Below are 18,668 nucleotides of genomic sequence, written 5' to 3'. Positions count from 1 at the left end.
TAAAAATTTTAAGTGACATTATTTAAGATTTGTTTACAAGTAACTTATTTATATGGGGCCCCAATTTAAAATTTGTCTAGGGCCCGCTAGAGGCTTAATCCGGTGCTGGGAAGGGCACCTTCTTCCCCTAATTTTTGGAAGTCTAACTTCATCCGCCTCAGCTGGATCGGTGTCGTCGAGGGACATAAAGTGAGCACGTGCGTGAGAATCGAAAAGTTTCTGGGAACAAAAGAGAAAAAAAGAGGACGAGAATCGAACTCCATCAGAGCCGTATGAGAAAACAACGAAGTGGAAAGAATCAATACAGAAGTAGGAAGGTCTGAGGTATCGTCTCAAACAAACATTTTTTTTCTCCACGCAGGATAATTGTCGATTAGACGTCATTATAGGTACGGAGTTACCGCGAGTTCAATGCTTCTAAGGAACCATTCTTGTTAGTGTAGAGATTGTGTGAAAACTGTTACGTGTTAATGTAAGGACAAGGAGAGTGAAGGTACTGTACGTGTGCTAATCGTACTCTAGACACGTGAGGGTGTAAAGGAATTCGTGTATGAGTTTTTCATTTTTCCGTGCTGGTGGTAAATATAAATAAATATATTTTCCGTAAGCCAACTCCTTTCTTTTTTTTGTAGACCAGTAGACCTCAGCCTAGCTTTAGGGTCTCAACAATATTCATCCCGGCAGAGTCAAATCTCTATTTATAGCACTTTTTGTAAAGTGTTTTAGTTTAAGTTTGTGATGATGAAACACTTTGCTTTTAATATATATATATATATATATATATATTAAAAGAATATAGATAAAATCATATTGCATTCTGTAGACACTTTTATGCATGAAATGCTGCTAAAAAGATGAATAAAAGGCTTTGTTTTGAGGGTCAAAAACAGATTAATCCATTTTACATTGTTTCTTATGGAAAAATTTGTTTCAGTTTGAGAACAAATTGGTTTCAAAACAACTTTTAGGAATGAATTAAGTTTGTAAACTGAGGTTTGATTGTATAGTGTTTTGGTACTGTACATATTAATTCTGATTACATTAAATGATCAATAATATCCATGATTACAATAAGCATGATTCTAATAAACAGAAAAATGAATTTTCATTGTTATTAAATTATAAAAAACTTATTCAGACATAATTATTTCAGTAATTATTTTCTATATAGAAATTATCATAATTAGTAATTACTACTTTTAATTAAAGAAATAAAAATTTCACCTTAATTGCTTCAGCTGGTGTTGGACCAATGCATGCTTGTTCTTCAAAATATAAATACAGGTATTGTTCTTTCAACCAATGAATCCTTCTATCACAAAGCTGATATTGTCTTTTTAAAAGATGTATTAACTGTCGTAAACCTTCATACCATATCCGTGCAACTAATTTCGGAGCAAAGAATTCAATTGTCCTATTATCAGAAAGATTAGTTCCATATAAAAGTTTAATACAGTTTTGATCAAGCATAGTTTCTTCTAATCCATGTCGACGACAAAGAGCTCCTATATCAATATTGCTTTGTCCAAGTGTAATTTCTTTAACATATCCCAAATCAATAAAACCTTCTTCTAAATTATTTATTGCTATTTCATTACTGTCATACTTTAAAAGCAAACCAGGTGATACTGGTTCTTCAATATGTAAATTAAGGGAATAATCTTGAGATCCACTTGGTCTAAGAGAACTCCAAGCTGGTTTACACCATGTTAATAAAGAATTACTTCTTTCTAATTTTAGATAACAAAGAACTGAACGAGTTCTTTCTTCTTCCAGATGGATCACAGTTGTTCCATGATGTAAACATTGAAGATTATGAAAATCAACAGACTTTTCTGTAAGTGGTACAAAACTAACTCCATGATCATAACTCAATGGTTGAATGGGTCTGTATGCACCTATATCTATTTCATAAAAATCATCATTTTGCTCAATAAGTCCATTCTTGTCACTGTTGAAAAAACAAAAATAATATTATTATTATTTGAATTTATTTTAGCATTATAAAGATTAATTCTTATCTGCAAACTTCAAATATACAATGCTTTAAAGATAAAAATTATTAAAAGAAAATATTGTAAGGTAAAATCTATTATTTTTTTAAAATGTTTTTTAAGTGAATTTTGGATGGATGAAACTTTGAAAAATAGAAATATGTAACAGATAATAGCTGATGATTGTTAAATCTAATATATATATAACTTATACAAAATAGTGTACATAATTATTTATATCTCATAGATAAAGATATTCTAACAGTTTTTGAAATAAAAAACAGAAAAATTTTTAACATACTCATTTTTCTGATCTCTACACTCAAACCCGTTTTTGTGTGGTCTTTTTTTGTGCAATTTTTTATTTGTGCAATTTGTTTTGTGTGATTTTTTGTGTGCAGTATATGAATTTCAATCAAATTGGTATACTGCACAAAAATAATTGCACAAAACACATTGCACATATAAAAAAGTCGCACAAAAAAACCGCACAAAAACAGGTTTGAGTGTACTAAATATTAGATGACATTATATGATAAACAGCATTTTTTATTTACAAATAAATTATTATAACAATAATTTTATTTAATTTCATTTTTCCACAACTAAATATTAAATAAATAATTAAGAAACAAATTAATAATTAATTTCAAATAATTATTATCACTTATTGTTTAAATCTGTTTTGGCATATTTAAATTATGTGATTTTAAACTTTTGATAAAAATTTGGATATTTAAAAATTTCATTTAATATAACATCAAATAGAGAGGAAAAAAATAGTCTTTTAATTTATTGTATATCAGAAAAAACATCAAAAATCTCTCATTTTATTCTGTAAATCAGTTTCAGGTTCTAACTATTGTGGATATGTTTAAACTATATTCTTCATTCCTTTTATTTTAATGTATTGTAGAATAGAATCAATTTACAGAGAAATGGATTTATAATTGAAATGATTTTAACATTTACATTAAAAAACTGAAAAAATATTTAACATAAATAAGATATAACTGAACTAGAACTTAAATTTTATTTATTAAGAATTTATTTAATTAAAGTTTTAAATACTATTTGTTAATATCCTTTGGGAAATTAGGTATAAATAGTTATATAAGTTTAATATAAATGTCATAGCAAGGCTATCACACCATTACACTCCTTAAAAGTGAAATTGCAGCACCATGAAGAAATGCACATAGCCACCTGAAAATTGCATGACCAATAGAGGTGACAGATTAAGTTTGTGTATGCATCAGGTCATGTGGTACCCAGTTTTGAGCTATAAAGACCAACAGGTGGCTCAGGCCATAAATGCTATCAGCAAAAGTTTATGGCAGCCAAACTTTCGAAGAAGCATAGAAAATGCCTTGTAGAAGACAGCAAGCTCCACATATAGGAAGTGTATCACACCTCACAGTTCTTCATTGTAATGTCCATCAATGGCAGCTCGATTTTCCTACATGACGTGGACCACTGAGAGACAACTAATCTAATAAGTAGTGATACTGCTAAGTGACCAATATTGTGCCCAGTGTCTTGCCGTAGTGATATCACATACATTTGTGGCTATTTACAACAAAAAGAATGAATGTCTCATGTACCATGTAATTCATAATAATAAAAAAATATTCACCACAGCAAAAACTAGTTGTTTAGAATAAAACTACACACAAAATATCACAAAAACCAGTAAAAGGAATAAAAATTATCTACTTTATTATACATTAAAAAAATAATTTTTATTCCTTTTACTGATTTTTGTTGTATTTTGTGTGTAGTTTTAATTCATGATATTTTGAAAGGTACCTTTTCATTTGATCACACCTTATATCTCATTTTATTATTATTCATAATTTGCACAAAATTTCAAATATTTACCATGACATATATAATACCAATATATAATATATAAATTTTTAGTTTACACTAATTTATAAAGACTAAAATTTAAATTATATTTTTACATACTTAATCTCCTTTGTTGCTATTTCTATCATAGTCTGAAGTCTTTGCTGAGCATGAATATGAAATGTTTGTATATCATCTAATATTTGATGAGCATGAGTAATTTTTTCAACATTAATGATGCCTCCTACTCCAATTCTTGACATAAAGTGATCTTCACCATGAAAATCTGATATAAACTAATAGTAAAGTTAAAGAGATATTTTGTAATTATTAATGTAAAAGTTTTTAAATTAATATCTAGATTTAATTTTCTTAAATTTTATTTATTTTATAATTTTACTTTTTACATTAAAATATTGATTACCTCTAGATTTTGAGTATTGTATGCTGGCAATACAATAAGACTTGGCATACCATGTAAAACAGCTTGCAAATCTCTCAAAAATGTACCAAAAAATGGAATAACTTTACTGTGTGGAATAGCAAGTGCTCTTTCAACTGCTTCTTGATATTCTAGTGAAGGTTCTGAAGTTAATAGTGCATCAGTCAACATATCTAGAACAGTTAACTGATCAGATATGGATAGCCAAAATGGTTTTAATTTTTCTGATCTGAAAGAGAAATATATTTCTATTAATTAATTTAAAATACATTTAAATCTAATTTATCTGAAAACTGAAAATTCTTCATTTTGTGTTCAAAGTAAATTCAAAACTACTATAAAATAATTTGAATAATTGTTATCACTGAAAACAAAATACTTACCAAATATTTGATAAATCTATTGCCTTCAATAATTAAAAAATGTATAGATATGTAAATTTTATATATATTTTGAAAAAATCATTGAAAAATGAATAGAATGTAATTTTGAATGTAAAATTATAATTAATATTAAAGCAAGAAATAATTTTTTAATCTATTAGAAGACTATCAAAAACTCTTAAAAACTACAATTAACTAAATTCAGCCATATTTTTAAAGTTAAATAATGTAATTAAGTTGAAATTAAACATAATATATATCAAAAACTAATTGCAATCAATCAATAATACTTGAATCTTATATTAATATATCTGTATACAGTGACATAACTTAAGTGCTCCAAGCAACACCAAAACGAGCCTATAGAATTTTGTTAGGACCCTAAGGTTAGACCGAGGTCTATTGGTCTACAAAAAAAAGGGAAAGAAGTCGGCTTACAGAAAAACATGTTTATTTGTAATTAACATCAAAACAGGAACAAAAAATAACTTATACAGAAATTCCTTTCCAACCACACGTGTCTAGATACAATTAGTACGCATACACATCTTCGCTCTCCTTGTCGTTAGAACAACAACACGCGGTGACTCCATAACTACACTAGAGTCTAGCCGACAATTATCCCGCGTGGAGAAATGAAATAATTGCTCAAGACGATACCTTGGACCTTCCTAAGTCTGTATTAATTCACCTTAATTCGTTCATCTTTCATACGGCTCCAATGGAGTTCGATTCTTGTCCTCTTCTCTTTTGTTCTCAGAGGGCTTCCCGATCCTCACTCACGTGCTCGACACTGGTTCAGCTCAGGCAGACGAAGTTCGATCTCCAAAAAATCAGGAAAAAAAGGTGCCCTTCCACACCTGGGCCTTCTATTTATACTGTTCTCGGCTACCATCTCCCACGTGATCCTTTGGTAACCGATCCAAGGGCCCCTTTTGCACACATCCCCCAAAGGTGGTTCGAAAAGGGGGCGCGTGTCGTCTAAGAATGACGAAACAAAAAAAAAAAAAGAAAACCCGATACAAAAAAGACATGATAAAATAATTTGATACAATAATAACGCGATGATAGTAACCGATACAACAATAACGCGATAATAATAACCCGATACAGTAATGCAAAGTTATGTCTAAATATATACAATATATACAAATACAAAAAAAAATGAACAATTAGTGGCGGAGCACTACAATTTTTTATAATTAACATTGAATCAGGGGCACTAGGTATGAGGTTGCCTTGGATGCCAAAACTGTTCAGTACAGCTCTGTCTATATTTTTACACTCAGATTAGAGCTTAATATAATATAATGAGCATAATATAAATAAGATCTAAGACATTTATAATAATTATTATTTTTAAAATAATTAAATTTACTTACTTCAAGCCTGCTAATATTTCAACTGCTGAATTAAAATTTCCAAGATTCCAACAACAAATTGCAACTCTTAATATACAAGATAATACAGCTTTGCGATCTTCATGAGTAGGTTGAGAAATAATAATATGAGATACCCAGGAACTCACCTATAAAATATAATTATGCAAAAATATTAAACTTAATTTCATTAATAAAATACATTGCTGCAATCATTTTTATTTGGAAGGCACTTGTATAAAAATTGAAAATAAATATACTAATCACACTATACTTTACACACTTTTCCAGCACTAGTTTAATCAAAACAAATGTTTACAACCCCATTCAGAGGTCTGCCTCAGGTTAAAAACATATTAAAATACAAATTAAAGAAAAGAACTGAGTTCTAATGGTAGAACTCAGTTCTTTTCTTTAATATAACTGCTATTTTTAAATTTACAAAATTCGAAAAACAAACAATTTACATATTTTAAAAATGAAAACATTAAAACAAATAAAAAATATAAAGAAAATTAAAATGAAATAATTACACATGTTATTAACAAAAATTTTTTAAGTCAAGCCTATAATATTTCTCTTTCCTTATCAAGTTATCAACTAGATACTGCCATGCTTTGGATAACGTTTCTTTCTCCTTCAAATTAATGCATTTGCCCTTTCTAGACCTTGGAATATTTCAAAAACTTCCATTGATTGTAACTTGCTGATGTCAGTCAAACAAGTTACTGTTAAGGATTATAAAGCTCGAGCCACCAGAGGGCGCACGAGCTCTGTATAAAAGAATTGGCGGGCTCTCCGAAGCTCTCTTTCTTTTGTCTCCAGTCGTTACTCTGTATGTGTGTCTGAATAAAATAATTGTTAGTGTTACCAATCAGTCGTCTTCTCATTTGGAATTTAACAGGTTATGGGCCCAGAAGAACAAAGTAGTCGACAAATACGTATACGTTAAGGAAGAAAGTATACAAAGAAATTTTTTTTTGAATCAGTCTAAACGTCAAGACAATGGAAAGCAATATGGCGACCACCTTACCGCAATTACGGGACGGAAACTTCTCTAACTGGAGATTTCGAGTAGAAACTATTTTAGAAGAAAAAGGAGTAAAAGATCTTGTTGGTGAACAAGTAATAGAGACTAATGGAATAACTGAGGCAGAAAAGAAAAGATTCATCGAAAGAGACGCCAAGGCCAGAAGCATAATCATACAGTGTCTAACGGACAGACATTTAGAATACGTTAAAGATTCGAAAACAGCTCAAGAAATGATGAAATCTCTTACGAACGTCTTCGAACGAAAAAGTACATTTTCTAAACTATATATAAGAAGAAAATTATTGTCACTTAAGTGTGGAGATGATGACTTGCAGAATCACTTCGTAACATTTGACGGACTCATAAGGGAATTGGAGTCAACCGGCACAATAATGGAAGACAGCGACAAGGTAAGCCACCTTCTTCTAACTATGCCTCAGAAATACGATACTGTAATTACGGCCCTTGAGACAATGACGACTAGCGTAACTTTGGAATTCGTAAAAAGTAGGCTATTAGATGCTGAACTTAAATTTAAAAATTCGGAACATGGAGAGAAGACTGAAAGTCTCCCTTGTTTTATAGGAGTGGGAAATAAAGGTTGTTTTATTTGCGGAGATCGTCGACATTTAAAATATAATTGCCCTAAAAGAGGAGATAGTACTCACTCGGGCCATGGTGCCAGAGGGAAAGCGAAAAGAGGTGGAAATAAAAGTAGAAATAATTGGAGAAACAATTATCAGAATAATGGAAGTAACCAGAGAAATTATGAAGAGAGAGCAAATATGATATCACATGAAAAGGAAATATCCTTTGTGGCATTTAACGACACAGAACATGATGCAAATATTGGACAAGAAAGTGTCATACATTTTGTATTGGATTCAGGAGCAACAGAACACCTAGTTCAAGAGAATATGGCTGCCTATATGACTGATATAGAAAGTCTAACCAAACCAATAAGCATAAATGTAGCAAATGGAGAAAAACTTCTAGCACAAAAGAGAGGCAAGATAAAACTATCTTATAATAATAAAAATATTGTTCTGACTGCTCTTATTGTACCAAAGATTTCCCACAACTTGTTATCTGTAAGGAAAATCAATGACACTGGAAAAAGGGTTATTTTTGAAAGAAAAAAAGCTGTCATAATGCACAGAGATTTTTACATGGACTGTCCACTTACAGGAAGCTTGTTTATTGCAGAGTTCACCATAAGAAATAATACACAATGCCTCAAAACGGAAGCCAATGACTTATGGCATAGAAGATTAGGCCACCTAAACTACCGTGATCTGAAATTAATGAATCTGCCATGTCCCAACCAACCCTGTGGACCATGCATGAAGGGCAAAGCTACAAGATTACCATTCAAAAAGACTGAACACAGATCACACAGAATAGGAGAATTGTTACACACAGATATATGTGGACCCATAAATCCAAACACTATAAATGGCAAAAAATATTTCCAAACAATAACAGATGATTTTTCACATTTTACTGTAGTATATCTCTTAAAAAACAAAGGAGAAGCAGCACTTAATATAATGAACTACGTCAGAGAGATACATGCTCAATTTGAAAAACGAGTAAGTCGTATTAGATGGGACAATGGAGGTGAATTTTCCTCTAGAATGTTGAAAGACTTCTGCAAAAACAAAGGAATTAGAATGGAATATACAACAGCCTACACACCTCAGCAAGGAGGATTGGCAGAAAGAATGAACAGGACACTCTTGGATAAAGCAAGAACTATGTTTGAAGACAGTGATTTACCTAAACACCTGTGGGGAGAGGCAATTCGTACAGCAGCTTATCAGGTAAATCGATCCCCTACAGCAGCACTCAATGGAAATATTCCTTCAAGAATATGGTATGGAAAGGTTGATTTATCAAAACTAAAAGTATTCGGTTGTCAAGCCTGGTTATATAAGCTACCACAATCTACAAAGTTAGAATCACGTGCCAAGGAAGTCAGAATGGTAGGATACAGTGGATCAGGATACAGACTCTGGGATCCAAAAGAAAACGAAATCCTAATAGGTAGAGATGTAAAATTCAATGAAACTCCTATGCCAATATACTACAAAACTCAAAGTGATGATGACTTCTGTGCAAGAGACAAAGAAGAGGACAACAAAACTAATAGTGATCATGAAAAGATAAATCAACGTGAACAAGAAACACAAGAAAAGGAAATAAGAAAAAGAACTATAAAATTACCACAGAAATATAATGATTACGAAATGCATATCGCATACTGCTTATATTCTGAAGATCCAGAAACCTATGAAGAGGCAGTTGAGTCAGGAAAAGAATGGAAAGATGCCATAGAAAAGGAACTGGAAGCTCATCTGAAATTTGGTACCTGGACTGAAACAACACTCCCAAAAGATAAAGATCCAATAGAAACCAAGTGGGTATTTCGAACAAAATCAGATGGAACAAAGAAAGCACGTCTCGTTGCAAAAGGATATCAGGAAGAAGAATTTAACAACTCATATGCACCAGTAGTAAGAATATCAACAGTTAGATTACTCCTATCAAAGGCAATTAATGAAAACTGGAAGATAACCCAACTTGATGTGCCAACTGCATTCTTAAACAGTGAACTGAAAGTTGATGTATACATTAAGCCTCCAAAAGGTCTAATAACAAACAGCAAAGCTTTAAAATTAAAAAAGGCATTATATGGATTGAGAGAAGCACCTCGATGTTGGAATGAGTGTTTTAATAACTTTGCCGTCAAAAATGGACTAACTCGTTCAAACTATGATTTTTGCTTATATATTGGAAATAGTATACATTTGATTGTTTTCGTAGATGATATTTTGTTATTTGGAGAAGCTGATAAGCTAATAAGCAACTTAAGAACAGAATTTAGTGCAAAATTAATGGGAGAGCCAAAGAACTTTCTAGGAATAGACATCACTATGCATAAAAATACACTATCGTTATCACAAGAAAGTATTATCGAAAAACTCTTAATAAAATTCAAAATGAAGGAATGCAAAGGTGTTATAACTCCAATGGAACATGGATTTCAGGCTGATCTTTCAGAAGAAACTTTGAGAGTTCCATTTAGAGAATTAGTGGGAAGCTTATTGTACATAGCACACACTACTCGTCCAGACATTATGTTTGCTGTTTCCTACTTGAGTAGACATCTTGATAAACCTACTGGAACACTTTGGATGGCAGGAAAAAGAATACTGAGATATCTCAAACAAACAAAAGACCTAACCTTAAACTATTCAGTTTGCACAGATGAAAAGCTGATTGCATTTTCAGATGCAGATTGGGCAGGAGACAAAAATGACAGGAAAAGCATAAGTGGTTATGCAATTTTTTACAATAATAATCTTATATCCTGGTCGTCCAAAAAACAACAATCTGTTGCACTATCTACAGCAGAGTCAGAATATTTAGCATCTGCAGCAACTGCCGCTGAACTTATCAACCTTCAAGGGATACTATCAGAATTAAACCCTGGAAGAAAAATTGTAACAGTAATGAACATGGATAATCAAAGTGCCATCAGCATGATTGAAAGCTATGAAAATAGCAAAAGGTCAAAACATATCGATATAAGGGCACACTTCATTAAAGACCTAGTAGCCAAAAATCTTTTGAGTTTAGGCTATGTTCCCTCAAGTGATAACATAGCAGATACTTTTACTAAACCATTGTGTTCAAAGAGATTCATCTGTCTTAGAAAACATCTGGGCATATTCAAGACATCAGACTGTGTAACTAATGCAATTTCATAATGTAAACCTTTTGAAATTGAGGGGTGGTGTTAAGGATTATAAAGCTCGAGCCACCAGAGGGCGCACGAGCTCTGTATAAAAGAATTGGCGGGCTCTCCGAAGCTCTCTTTCTTTTGTCTCCAGTCGTTACTCTGTATGTGTGTCTGAATAAAATAATTGTTAGTGTTACCAATCAGTCGTCTCCTTATTTGGATTTCAACAGTTACAAGCAGGTTAATGGTGTCAGCATGTTGGGACCAGGCTAAATTATTAAAAAAAGGTGTTAAAGGGATGTTGATATATATATATATATATATATATAATCAACATCCCTTGGTATATATATATATCATCATGGATATATATATATATATATATATATACCATGTCAGCTGAGTGCCATAGTGGAGGATTAGGCTGCGGGCAGAGGAGTTACTCCAGCCAGCAACATAAGTAACTGTAAATGGTTATATCTAAATTTAAATATGGAAGTGAAGACTTGTTCGAGGTCTGGATGGCATAACTGGCAAGTTCACCAGATGGTAAGCAGAAGTTACAGGTTCGCTCAACTGGTTCTTTTCTTCTAGAATGTTCTAAATTATTTAGTAAATTATTATAATTATTAATTTAGATAAGAAATATAAGAGATGGTGCTAATGTCCACTTCTAGTACCAAGTTACTTAGTTTCTAATTATTAATTATAGCATAATAATAGCCCAATTAATTATGGTGAGAGTTTGGATTAATATCAATACATTGGGCTTCAGGATGTTGATATACATCTTTGTATCTACAAGTGTACTTAACAAAAACATCATATCTAAGGTTGCCATCTGTATGATAATTATCATACTTGTATGATTATATAAGGCACTACACAACGTACAATAATGTCTGTACAATAATTTTAAAAATATGCCTTACTCCCAAAATAACTGTTAATTATTGAAAAAAATCCAATTTGCAATCACCATTTTTGTACCTATTGTCTTCTCATTATTGATATGTGGCTGTATGCCATAAATCTGTTTTTGTCTTTTTGTTTTTACATTTTTCCCCTGTTCTTTCTTCTTTCTATCTTTTAGAACTTTCTAATATCCTTAATTCTTCCTTCCTGAAGGTAAGGGCCACTTCCTGGAATAACCAGTATAATGAGTGAGAGGTTATCTGAAGACATACAAGGTGAAGAAGAGTCTGAGCTTTGAGCTGGTGCTAGAAGAAAGGATGAACTGAGGGTAGGTGTGTGAAATTGTTTGGTACTTTAGAATACGAGCAAAGTTGTAACTTTGAAAGGGAATCTTTGAAATTCCTGGGCCAAAATTAGTCTGGGATTTGATATCAACTTGACCCGTTGTGAGTTTTTGAATAAGTGACTGATGGATTAGTGATCAAAACACTCAGGAACTGAGAAAAAAAGAAGAAAATGTTAATTTGGTGCAAGAAGTTCCATGTGGCCCCTCATAACAATAAGGACTGAAAAACATTTGCAGGACCAGGTCTTTGTCTTTGTTCTGTCCTATCCACCATCTTTACTACTTCTCACCCCTATCTTCATCTTTCTGTAATTAGTGTAAGTTTAGTATTAAAGGTTAGACATGAGAATTGAAAATATGGTAATAGCAGAGACTGCTCTTTTCAGCTATGATTTCTTTTATATTATTATTTTATGGCTTTTTAATTGTTGTGATCTCTTGCTAATATTCTGATTTATGTTTATTCTCTTTAATTAATTATTATTCTGTAAGTATTATATTTCTTCATTTGTTCATTTTTCTCTAATACAAATAGCCTTTTATTCTTAAATATTAGAAATAATTATGCCTGTGGAAAATTGTTTGATTTGCATTTATTAATTTTTTAAAAATATGTAAAAAATTTCATTACATACTAATTGTATTATTATTTTTATTTTTATTTTTAAATGTTTTTATAGGAAAAATAGTTATATATAACAAGAAAAAACTTTTCTTATGCACAGTGCTTGAAATCTGTGTTAATAAATAAAATGTTTATTATAATGTATTTCAAATTATGATCAAATTTAATTTCAGTGTCGAGTGATGTTTAAAGAAACCAATTGTGTAAATAATAAACATGTGTTTTAAATATGTAATACTGTACTAAAAGATTTCATATATTAAATAACATTTGTATACAATGCATCTGAACAGAAAATATTTATATTACAGTATTATACATGATATCTTTTATGCATATTTATATTTTAATTATATCCATTAATACAATAATTAAGATATGTTTCATATTTATCTGGATGCCTATCAACAGAAACTTAATAACAAAAGAAATGCATTATTTAAGTCCAATATACACAAAAAAACATTTATTTACTAAGTTTTGACATAAAATAAATGGCAAAAAACAATAGTAATGTTGCTTTACAGATATCAAAAATAGTAACATATCAAAATAAACTGTTTCATATTTATCCAGACATTATGCTATATCTTAGCATTGCACACAAAATCACCATCCAATATTGCCATCTTGTTTTTGAATAATATCAAACACTGTCTGGCATTGTTTCTATTAACTGCTGCAGACGAACAGGCTTCATTTGTCCCAAGCATCAGCAATTATAGCTTTAAACTCAGTAATACTTTGAAACTGTCTCTCATTTTTGTAAACTGCCATTGCCAGCAAACCCCAAACATTTTCCATGAGGTTTAAGTTTGGACATTTGGTATGCCAGTCCATAACTTTTATAGACTTTGTAGACTTTAAGTTGTGTATGAGTGAATTGTCCTGCTGGAAAATCCAATTTGGGTCAGAAATGTTGGGTCCAGCTTCCACTAAATGATTATGAAGTATGTTTTGATAATCCTCTGAATTCATATTCTGGGTTATAAACACTAATTCTGTTGTTCCATTAAAATCAAAAGCGTCCAATACCATCACTGATCCACCATCATCCTGCCCTTTTGAAACATCTGACTGTTTTCTTAAATCATGCCAGTAATAGTCCCAATTACTTCAATCCATTCATTGCTCCAAGCTCATGTATTTGCATGCCCAATTAAGTTTTCCTTATTAGTGTTAGCCATTAAGTGGTTGTCTAGTAGCTTTTCCTATATTTTAGAATAGATGAGATATGCAGACCCCACCATACAGTTATATGGCTACAAGGCAAGTCTAATTCCTTCTTTAATTTCCTTCTTGATTAGATTTTTTGGCACAACTCAATGCTATTTTTCTACATGCCTGCAATGTTAGGTCAGGTCCAGTCTTCCTTTTTAAAATGTTCTTTCTCTGTAATCTTGATAAGTGTTGATACAGTTGATTTTGGTCTGTTATCAATTGTAGCAATTTCCCTTACCGATTTTTCTACTTATGTATCAATTTGTTCCTGTTCATAAGAAGATACATTTTTTATTCTCCCCATTTTTAAAACTACAGTTCCTTCACAGATCCTTATGTAATAGTGTGGTTGCCCTAATTTTCAGTTACATACATAATATTATTTGTTTTTAGTTTATTTTGTGGAAAAGTAATGACAGTTCAGATAAATTTGAAACAGTTTCTTTTGATATGTTTCTTTTTTTTTTAATATCTGTAAAGCAACAGTACTATTAATATATATTTTTTCACGGGAGGCACTGTTGACAGTGCTGGCTGCTGGCATGTTTTCTCTGCGAGTTACTGTTTCAAACTACAATTTATTGTCTGCCATTAATTGACTTTATAGAAGATGTCTTTTTCTACTGTGATACTTTCTTTTTTAATTTTGTCCTTTTTGCTTGCTATTGGAGGAGTTGAACTTAACCCAGGCCCAATGTCTCGTACACCACCTTCTTCACCTTGCAATAAAGCTTCGACTTCCGCCGGTAAACCCCGTCGATCTCCAAGCGAACCAACATTGAAATCATCTCGATTGGAGGACTATTTTGCATCGCAGGATATTCCTTCTCAACTACCTCAGAAGATTCTGTGTCTCCTCAAGGAACGTTTTGATACTATTCTATCGAAACTGGAGGAATTGTCATCGAAATTTGACTGGCTGTCTAATTTACATAAGGAATACGATGAACGTCTGTCTCGCCTGGAAGGAGAAATTGATGAACTTTTGTCCTTCAAAATTGTATGTATGGATAAACTTTCTCTTCAAAATTATTATATAGACGCGGTTCATAACGATTCGAAGAAGGATAATATCATTGTTTCTGGTTTGAGTGGTGATGACAAGGAAATAGTTAATAATGCTAACCGCTTTATTGAATTATTTAAAAGACAGAGTGGAGAGTCTATTCCTTTAGTTAATAGTTATTGAATATCGGGTTCGACTTTTTTTGTTTAAACTCTGTAGTCAAGATGACAAAAGAGTTATCTTTAAAAATTTAAAGAAAATTCAGGCGTCGCTGTCATTCTTGCGCATTAGAGTCTTTGACGATTTGTCATACAGATCAAGATTAAGGCGTAGAAAACTGTTGCCCTTTTTTGCGGAAGCAAAATCTTTGAAAAAAAAAGTATTTCTAAAAGCTGACTGCCTGACTGTCGATGGTGACAAATTTACTTTTAATTTGGATATGAATGAACTACAGAAGATCGATACTTTTTTAGACAAACCCAGCCAAAAAGGTTAAGTGGAACAACTGCTAACGAGACAAATAAAACTTTGGAAATGAAGACATTGTCTTGGAATTGCCAAGGAACGCTGGACTTATCAGTGAATGACCAAGAGTTCATTTATTTATTGCAAAATTATGATTTAGTTGCTTTAACTGAGACATGGTTAACTAAGTATTTCAAACTGGTTCTCTCTATGTTGAACCCAGATTTGTTTCTATATGAACAACTTGCTAAAAAACCAATTGGTCCCGGTCGTCCTTATGGCGGTCTTATTCTTGCAGTTTCCCAGAAATTGGGCTCCTCGGAAATGTTGTTTAACTCCAATAATCTTATGGTGATTAAATTAAACTATGGAAGATTTTCTTGTTCACTTAGTCAAAGCTTGATTATTGTTCTTGTTTATATGAGAATAGATCTTTATGATTTTCTGTTAAAAAAAATGGAAGACTTGTTGATGAATTTCCCTGACGACGATATAGTTATTTTAGGTGACATGAATGCCAGAATAGGCGAGGAACTAGATAATTTTTATGCTGGGAGTAATATTAATGTCCTAAATTCTCAAAGATCTAATGACTTAACATTGAACCAAAGAGGAAAAAGCTTTTTACAACTGATTAAGTCGCACGGATTATATATTTTAAATGGTCGATGTGCCTCAGACAATCCGGCTAAATTCACTTTTCTTTCAACAGTTGGTCTATCTGTTATAGATCTAATAACAGTAAATGTTTATTTACTAGATAGATTATTGGATTTTAGAGTTCTTTATATTTTCAATTCTGATCACTTTCCAATCTCAATTTCATTTGAATTTACAACGGATAGCGTACAGACTCTAAAACTCCCAAAAATTCGTTACGTATGGAAACAAGATAGATCGGATGACTATCTTTGGTTAGCTCGCTGTATACCCCGATTAAAATAACTTTTTTGCTGGATGCACAGAGTTACTATGATGAACTACTAAACATTTTGTTGACTTCGGCTTTACAATGTGGGATGGTCAAGAAGAACATTTCTTTATTATCATTTGAGAAACAATGGTTTGATCCACAATGTCTACATTTAAAGAAATCCAAGAACCGAATACTACAAATGTTTCGAAGAAACAAAAGTAGAAACCTTTTGGACGAATATTGTAAATTAAATAAAAGCTACAAGTCGCTATATAAGGCAAAGAAAAAGATCTTTTTGGCTAAAATAAATTCATTATTATTGAAGACAAAAAATACTAGAGATTTTTGGTCACTAGTCAATAAGTTCCGAATTAAGAAACCGTGTGAAAATGCTATATCTCCCTCGGATTGGTTAAACTATTTACAAGAGTATTTCACTGGACCAGATACAGTAATTTATATTGATGTAAGTCTTAATAATACTGTACCTCTTTTGGATGACTTTATTACCCTGAGCGAATTAGAAGTTGTAATCAGAAAACTAACATCATCTAAGGCCCCAGGTCCTGATAATATAAGGAATGAAATGATAAAATGCCTTTCTACAGAAATACTATTGGATATATTGGATATGTTTAATTCCTTTTGGTCTAGGTGCTCCTTTCCACTATTTTGGAAACAAATTGCTTTGAGAATGATATATAAGAAGGGATGTAGGCAGACGCCAACTAATTATAGACCAATCACTTTAATTAATGTATTTAGAAAGGTCTTTTCAACTATTGTTGCAAATCGGCTCTGGATTTGGATGAACGAATTTAATATTGTTACACCTGTTCAAGGAACATTTGTTAAAAATAGAGGTGTTGAATATAATTTGTTTATTTTGACTGGTCTTATTCAAATATCACTATCGAGGAAACGAGGGAAATTATATACTGCATTTATTGACCTCAAGAAAGCTTTCGACACAGTTGATCATGATTTGTTATGGTATAAGCTTAGAAGCATTCATCTTTCTTCATTTTTTGTCAACTTACTTAAGAGTCTCTTCTCCAATACTAGATATTTTATAAAAACTTTTCCATTAAGCACTGATTATGTTGAGTCCAATAGAGGGCTACCTCAAGGAGAACCACTGAGTCCTATCCTTTTTGTTTTGTTTTTGAACAATCTCCCTGGGCTTCTGAGAGGTAAAAGTTCTATGATACCTTTATCTTCTCATGTTAAAATTAACTGTCTTCTTTATGCTGATAATATCCTTCTCTTGGCTAATTCTTAGAGAAAGACTTAATCTTACTTGGAAATACTGTGAAGATAATCAATTGGCAATTAATTTGGAAAAGACAAAGCTTATGATCTTTCATAGAGGTGGAAAACTTAAAAAAAACAGATAGTTTTAGTTTAGAAAACCATAGATTTGAAATTGCGTCTAACTTTAAATATCTGGGTATTTATTTTTCTTCACATGGTACATTCTCCTATCATTTAAACAAGGTGTTACCTGCTGCAAGATCTAGGATCTCCAATCTCGTCACGTTACTTATTAAAATGAAAGTGTCTTCATTAAATAACTACTTTAAACTACAGTCAAACCTGTTTTTATGCGCTCTTTTTATGTGCGATTTTTATTTGTGCGATTTTTTTAATGCGAATTTTTAATTTGTGCGGTATAGTTGGCGACTAGTCTCGTGCGATTCGTCATGTCTTACGTTGACTTATTATAGCTAAATAAACTTATTATAGCATAAATGCACTTATTATAGTAATATTATTGCATGAATATGCGAAAAATGAAATAATTTACTTTTTAAGTCAACAAAACACCACCTGGACAAAAATATGTAAAACAGACGATAGACCAGACGATGCAGTCAAGTGCTGACATCTGTTGTCAATAAATTCTATTTCGTACGGTTTTGAGTTATTTTCTATGTGAGACTTTTTTGTGCGGTCCCTGTTGACCGCATAAAAAAAAATATTTTTTAATTGTGTTGCGAAAACTATTTTTTACAGCCATTCGTGAAGTTTCGTGAGATTTTTTTTATTGCGTTTTTTTAATGCGGTCCCTATCCCCCGCATAAAAACAGGTTTGACTGTATTTGATTCTTTGATTGAACCAAGTATGTTTTATGCTTTCCTGGTTTGGGGTGGTCTTTTAGTGGACAAGTTTGAACCGATACAGTTATTCTACTTTAAGTGGGTGTTCCATATTAACAGATCTGTCTCGGGGTCTGCATTGAGAATGGAATTGGGAAGACCTCTCCTCGCAATTGGATTGGTGATAAAATTGTTTAGATTTTGGAGGAAACTAGTTGACCTACCGGAAGACGATTATCAAAAATTG

At 31.7% G+C, this 18,668-nt stretch overlaps 1 protein-coding gene across 3 annotated transcripts in view; it reads right to left on the bottom strand.

Moving 5' to 3' along the window:
• The window catches only part of LOC136974308 (uncharacterized), a 290,946-nt gene that overhangs the window by 94,938 nt on the left and 177,340 nt on the right, over nucleotides 1-18,668 (bottom strand). For all 3 annotated transcript variants that reach the window (XR_010880624.1, XM_067269150.1, XM_067269149.1), the window contains exons 21-24: nucleotides 6,053-6,198; nucleotides 4,270-4,516; nucleotides 3,966-4,141; nucleotides 1,225-1,951 (exon numbers count right to left, since the gene is read on the bottom strand). Coding sequence is in view for 2 of the 3 variants with exons in the window: in XM_067269150.1 (XP_067125251.1) it covers nucleotides 1,225-1,951; nucleotides 3,966-4,141; nucleotides 4,270-4,516; nucleotides 6,053-6,198 (1,296 nt within the window). In the remaining variant the exon portion in view is untranslated. The remainder of the gene's footprint in view (nucleotides 1-1,224; nucleotides 1,952-3,965; nucleotides 4,142-4,269; nucleotides 4,517-6,052; nucleotides 6,199-18,668) is intronic.

Source organism: Centruroides vittatus, unplaced genomic scaffold (genome assembly GCF_030686945.1).
Source record: "Centruroides vittatus isolate TY-2023 unplaced genomic scaffold, ASM3068694v2 contig_347, whole genome shotgun sequence".
Classification (NCBI taxonomy): Eukaryota; Metazoa; Arthropoda; class Arachnida; order Scorpiones; family Buthidae; genus Centruroides; species Centruroides vittatus.
This window is presented reverse-complemented; position numbering and strand designations above follow the sequence as displayed.